Here is a 6,961-nt window from a genome sequence, read left to right on the forward strand (position 1 = left end):
GGGGGAGAGGGGAGGGGGAGAGGAGGGGAGAGAGGGGAGAGAGGGAGAGGGGGTTGGCAGAGAAGAAATACTAAGTGAAATTTATCACATGATGGAGAAATGCCCTTAAGGAGACATGCTGAGAAAAGCCATCTAGATGCTGGTCTGTGGAAGCTCTGTGGAGACTACACATGGGGGTATTCTGAAAAAAAAAAAAATTCTGTTTGTGCGGAAGCCACACCAAGAAGTAATAGAGAATTAAACAATGTAGTACACTCGGGGAATTGATGACCAAGAAATTCTGCTTCCTCTTCTTGGTCCTGCCACGTACTTACCGAGTCCCTCAATCAGGTGGCAGTTCTGCGGTTCTGTGGACTTTATTTCTCGAGTTGTACTAACTCGTTCTCTGTAGAAGATAAAAAATAGACAGGAAGAAAGCAACATGGAGGTCAAAACACTCATTCCAAGTGAACATCTGACACAGGCAGGGAGGTCTCTCAGTCACTGTTGTGAAAATTATGGTACCGCCTTTCACGGATGCCGTAACAGATCCGTAGGCAACGCCTCTGGTTTATAGTTACATAAGATGTCTCACGTAAGCACTGTGCCTACAGAAGCGACCTTCACAGGCATTGCTGAAAGAATAAAGCAGGATTCTATACGAAATACAAGACCCCACTTAGTGCTAGGCAGAACCGAACACTATTCTTCATTTAAAGGAACAAAACAGCATTTCACCATATTCTTAAATATTACCTATTATGAATCTGTACTGACCCCTTTCATATTTTCTTGTTTTCTATTGACCTCCTTCCTCCAGTAGGGAGAAAAAAGAATCCAAACATCTTTGAGGTCTCCAAGGATCTGAACTGATAACTTTAGTTCTAACGTACTCATCTCAACTAAGCGTATGCTGACTTATCTTAGCAGAGGTACCTTATGGACCTGACACTATTAAAGGCATTAGCCAAAGTACTTTTTAGCACAGTACTCTTTTTTTCTTTTTTCGATTTGAAAAGTGTTTTTATTTTGACCATTTTACACATAGCTCTGTTTCAATTTTTTCTTTTAATTTTTTCATTAGATATTTTCTTTATTTACATTTCAAATGCTATCCCGAAAGTTCCCTATACCCTCCCCCCGCCCCTGCTCCCCTACCCACCCACTCCCACTACTTGGCCCTGGCCTTCCCCTTCAGCACAGTACTCTTATCTTGCCTTGAACTAGTCTTCCAAATACTAGATAGAATTTAAAATATTAATTGAACTGTATTCAAGAAGACTGGAGGCAGATTTGTCTTTTGATCATTTATAAAAAATTATTCTTTAGAGGGACGGTTTTAACTCTTGGGGTAGGGGTGGGGGACGAGTGTTAGCCACCCTAGCTGTACCACCCTTAAATTTACTACTTGACGATTCTGCCATTTGTTGTTTGGGCAGCAGGCGCAACAATGAGCACTCTCAAGGTGGACTGGAAAGCGTTGCCAACAGACATCAAGTGTCTGGACAGATTGCAGCAGCACGCCTCTGAGACTAGTCTCTCCTCAGAGAAAGAATAAAGACAACTGGATGACAAAGACGTTAGCCCCACGTAGCAATAAGGAGGAAAAAAAAAAAGTTCTTTCAGATCAAACTGAGTTTGCTTGAGACAATAATTCCGGGATGGCTTTCCCTGCCGGATCTTCTACTTCAAAATGTCAACTACCTTCCAAGCCAGTTCCTGTCCGCGGGGTTCAGCTCTCTTCCCCGTTTCCTGGCTCATCTTCCAATGTGGCATGGGTTCTGGAAGGGCCGGCCGCACTTTCAGTGTCTGAGTCAGCTATAAACACCCAGCGGCCAGTCTGATCCCCTCCCCCCAACTTCAACACTTCCAAAGGACTTTGTCTTTCACAAAGGCAGAGTAGCAGAAGACCTGGGAAAGGTACCCAACCTTCAGAAATCAAACGTGGGCTTTCCTACCCTGGCAGCCTAGAAAGGCACGCAGCTGTCCCCTTTCCCAGTGAGTGAGTCTCAAGGAGAAGGTCACTAAGGACTGAGGTTCCAAAACTGCTCCTTTCTGCACGCTAGGAAGTTGGAAGCAGGTGGTCCCCGATGTCGACTAGAAAGGAAAGAGAGCTGAAGACATCTCCATGGAGATGCCCACTCACCTAAAATTCAGAAGCCTTTCCCCTATTAAGGCCAAACTGGCTCCCAGCAAGGTCAGCGCCACTAGCTTCCCCATGGTTTCTGGGTGCCTTGGGCAAAAAGCCTGGAGACTGGTGCTGTTCCCGGGGCGCTGACGTCGGGTGCCGCCCACTGATCAGTCCCTTGTGCCCCGCCTGCCTGCACCTCCTGGCAGTTGTGCTGTCCTTTCCTAGCAGTCTTGGGAGTTTTGCTTTCTCCTGTTCCAAGGCTCAAGGCCACCTCCACATGGAGGGCTCAGAGCCTCTTTGTCTGCTTGAGTTTCAAGGGGAATTTTTTGCTCTTCTGATTCAAGGCCACCTTTATTAGCGATGGTTCAAGATCACTTTAAGGTGCAGATTCCAAGCTGGCTCTCCAGGCAAGCGTTCAAGAACACATTTCTGCCTAGGCTAAGGTCAGCTAAGCTCTGGACCACTCTGGTTTGAACTCCCAAGCTGTAGTCGGCGCAGTGTGGAAAGTTTGTTTCTTAAAATCACAGAACTCAATTAACTTCAGCTCCTCCAGTGGGCTGATGTGGGAGAGCTGCCTGGGAATCCAGAGTTCACATAGTAAAGCTTCAGAGTTTTGGCAGGCTGCATGTAGGAGGAGAAATTGCTCCGTACACACCCTGAAGAAGAAAAATACTGGAAGTCAAGCCCTTTGACTTATCCTTTTCGAGGAACCGGAGCTCTGAACTTTGGCTACAGAACTTCCTGGTGCCTTTAGGGTGGTAGACAAGTCCATCTGTCTGGCAATCTGGATGCAGAATGTAATAATAATAATAATAATAATAATAATAATAATAATAATAATAATAAATAAACAACAACAACATCAACAACAATAATACATCGTTTTTATGGGAGAGTCTTCTGTGGACTTCAGGTCCTTCTAATGAATAGCAAATTTTCCTTTCAGATAGACAATACTGTTGGAGAGACTGAAGATGGTCAGACACTTGAGTTTAGGGGACATTGCACCTTCAAGGATCATCTCTTTTTAGTTACTAATAGGAAGTAGCAGCAGTAGAATTTAATTTAAAAAGAGAGCTTTTTATTTTTTTGAAATAGGAAGATTTTATAGGACTAAGGATATTAAGAAGAAGGTAGCCCTTGACATATAGAATATACCTAAGTAAAATACTGGGTGATGGGCAGATGACTCCGCATAGGTAAAGCATACTTACAGCTCTTACAGTAGGACCTAGGTTTCAGAAAATACTATATTAGTTGTTCCTCAGGAAATATCTTGATATCAGGCAAACCTCATTTTGCCCATTCTACAGTATGCCAATCGCTTAAGTCTTTCAAGAGTTTATCCTCAAGCTAGTGACACCTAGAAAAGCCTGACCCAGGTCTTGAACCCACCTCTCTGAGGCTAGGACATGAGGATGTTTATAGGATAAAGAAGCAAATGAAAGCGACTTGGAAGTAAGACAATCACCAGTCAATGAATTTATCCATTTTCGTGGAACACAGGATCATGCAGCCTTTAGCAGGATCTGGGGGCAGAGTGTAGAGCTCCCTATGCCAGAAGTTCTGACTCGTGACTCAACTCCCAGAAATGTCTGACACTTTTTCAAGACCCACTCATCAGAGGTGTCACCTACAAAAGTCTTACTGGGAGGTCAGTATGCCCCTGCATGCTTTTCAATGTTATGGATTTATAGCATCACCTTGTAGAAAGCAGCTGAACACGCAGCACGTTAGGACAGGAAGACTGAATGTCCAAAGCCAGACCCAGGTTAGATATTCTAGGGAGATGGTGGGTTGTGTGTTTAAGGGAAGCTCGGGGACTTGAGGGGAGCAACAACATTTCAGGGTTCCGTTCGCTCAATACTTTGAATGTCTAAAACTTTGATTTTGCTTTCTCTTATTTTCTTTTGTAATGAACTTCCTTCCTTCCTTCCTTCCTTCCTTCCTTCCTTCCTTCCTTCCTTCCTTCCTTCCTCCCTCCCTCCCTCCCTCCCTCCCTCCCTCCCTTTATTTTATTTTATTTTATTTATTTATTTTTGTTTTTTCAAGACAGGGTTTCTCTGTGTTGTCCTGGCTGTCCTGAAATCACTCTGTAGACCAGGCTGGCCTAGAACTCAGAAATCCGCCTGCCTCTGCCTCCCAAGTGCTGGGGTTAAAGGCGTGCACCACCATGCCCGGCTTTTCCTTATTTTATTAATCGTTCTATTCGTTTCCATCTCAAATGATATCCCACTTCCCTGTTATCCCCCCCCCCACACACACACCTGCATTCCACATTTGCCCTCTTCTTCCTCCTCTCTGCCTCCATGAAGTTGCTCCCCCCCTCCCCACCCACTAAGCGGCACAATTCCTTGAGCTAGCAAACTCTACTAAGAATTACAGATGTGGCCTGGCAGTGGTGGCACAGGCCTTTAATCCCAGCACTTGGGAGGCAGAGGCAGGCAAATTTCTGAGTTCTAGGCCAGCCTGGTCTACAGAGTGAGTTCAGGACAGCCAAGACAACACAGAGAAACCCTGTCTCGAAAAAGAAAAAAAAAAAAAAAAAAAAAAAAAAAAAAAAAGAATTACAGATCTGGGAGCATGGGTCACAAATGGAGTGCTTTCCTGCATGCATGGGTCCCTGAGTTCCGCTCTCTGTCTAATACTGCAAGCTATAAAACTAAAATACCTGATAATTTTATTATTAAAAGTTAGCAATGGAAAAAAATTATATTTTTTTTTACACGTACAGACTCCCAAGGCTGCAGTGATGGTTCAGCAGTCAAGAACACTGAGTAATACTGCACAGGGCACAGGTTTGAGTCCCAGAACAAAATGGCAGCTTACAACCCTCTGTAACTCCAGGCAGACCTGATGGGGTTTGTCTTTTGTTTTATTTCTGTTGTTGTTGTTGTGGGGTTTTTTTGTCTCCATGGATACTGTATACATGTTGTGCACATGTATACCTGTGTACAGCATACATGTGCACAACATGTATACAGTATCCTGTTAGAATATAATAGTATCCTAATAGAAAATAATTCCTATTCATAGAAAAAGGCCCACATCTTTTTTTATTTCATTTTTAATTTATTTTTTACACTCTATATTCCATTCCCTGCTCCACGCCCCATCTACCCTCCTCCGACTGCTCCACATCCCACACCTCCTCTCCACCCCACCCTGTCTCCACATGGATGCCCCCACCCTCCACCCCACCTGACCTCTAAACTCCCTGGGGCCTCCGGTCTCTTGAGGGTTAGGTGCATCAACTCTGAATGAACACAGACCCAGAAGTCCTCTGCCGTATGTGTGTTGGGGGCCTCATGTCAGCTGGTGTATGCTGTCTGTTTGGTAGTACAGTGTTTGAGAGATCTCAAGGGTCCAGATTAGTTGAGACTGCTGGTCCTCCTACAGGATTGCCCTTCTCCTCAGCTTCTTTCAGCCTTCCCTAATTCAACATCAGGGGTCCAGCAGGAAGACAGGGCATCAAGTGAGGGATGGAGTTGCCATCCCACAGTCACATCTCTGACCCATAATTGTTCCTGTCTGAAAGAATTACAGGAATCGAAATGGAGAGGAGCCTGAGGAAAAGAAGGTCCAGCCACAGGCCCAAATAGGGATCCAGCTCAAGGGGAGATCCCAAGGCCTGACACTATTACTGAGGCTATGGAGCGCTTCACAAAAAAAGACCCATCATGACTGCCCTCTGAAAGACCCAACAAGCAGCTGAAAGAGTCAGAGGCAGATAGTTGCACCCACCCAATGAACAGAGGGGCCCACATCTTTAAGAAAAACTAAAGACCAGAAAATTCAGTGAAATATAATACAACTCCCCTTATATATCTAAGAGGGTATTTTATAATTGATTAATTCAGATAAAGTCTCATTGTACATCTCCGACTGGCCTGGAACTCACAGAAAGTCCACTGCCTCTGCCTCCAGAGTACTGAAAATCAAGAGTGCACCCCATCCCACACCCCAACTAAGAGTGTTTAAAAATCACTTATAATAAGAGAGTGAAACTTAAACACACTGGAAGAAAACTTTTGAAAATTAAGAGCAAAATGCAAGAGGGTATTAATGTGGACCCCCACACACACATACACACAGAGGCCTCCTCTTCTCCCATGTATAGATTCTTACCTAAAAATTGTATCAGGAATGACAAGTGTGAGAGGCTATAGGAGAGCAGGTGAGGTGGGGGAGGGGCCGTAACTTCTCCACTGCTTTTTTCTTTTCTTCTTCTTCTTCTTCTTCTTCTTCTTCTTCTTCTTCTTCTTCTTCTTCTTCTTCTTCTTCTTCTTCTTCTTCTTCTTCTCCTCTTTTTTTTTTTTGAGCAGTGTTCACCCAGTGCTTGATTCAAGACAGGACTGATTGAGCAAATGAGAATCGAGCGGAAGGATCATCTTTAGAGTAGTTAATCAGAAATGCTTAACCCATGCCAAGACAAACAAACAAAAAAAATATGAAAATAATATCGCATAGATGACTTGATTTTCCTGTTCCCTCTCTGAAGTACTCACGAATCGTAAAGCAGCCGAGGTTTGATGAAAGGTTTGAGGAAGAAAACTAAGGGCTGGAGAGATGGCTGGGTGGGTCAGTGTTTACAAGGGGTTCTGAGTTGGAATCTCCAACCCCACTTAAAAGCTGGGCATGGCTGCAGGTACCTGTGAGCCCCAGTGCTCAGAAAGCTCTTAGGGCAATACAATGGAGAGCAACAGAGGAAGACACTTGAATGTCTTTCCCTAACCTCTGTGGTCACATGTACATAAACACACACACACACACACACACACACACACACACACACACACACACGAGAGAGAGAGAGAGAGAGAGAGAGAGAGAGAGAGAGAGAGAGAGAGA

General features: G+C 44.4%; 1 protein-coding gene across 1 annotated transcript in view; it reads right to left on the reverse strand.

The window, feature by feature from the left end:
* Pon3 (paraoxonase 3) overlaps positions 1-2,233 on the reverse strand; it is a 29,598-nt gene extending 27,365 nt beyond the window's left edge. Inside the window, exons 1-2 of the mRNA XM_021189240.2 lie at positions 2,126-2,233; positions 315-385 (exon numbers count right to left, since the gene is read on the reverse strand). Of these exons, the coding sequence (XP_021044899.1) occupies positions 315-385; positions 2,126-2,199 (145 nt within the window). The 5' untranslated portion in view covers positions 2,200-2,233. The remainder of the gene's footprint in view (positions 1-314; positions 386-2,125) is intronic.
* Between the last annotated feature and the right edge of the window lie 4,728 nt (positions 2,234-6,961).

This window comes from Mus pahari, chromosome 2 (assembly GCF_900095145.1).
Source record: "Mus pahari chromosome 2, PAHARI_EIJ_v1.1, whole genome shotgun sequence".
In the NCBI taxonomy this organism is placed as follows: domain Eukaryota; kingdom Metazoa; phylum Chordata; class Mammalia; order Rodentia; family Muridae; genus Mus; species Mus pahari.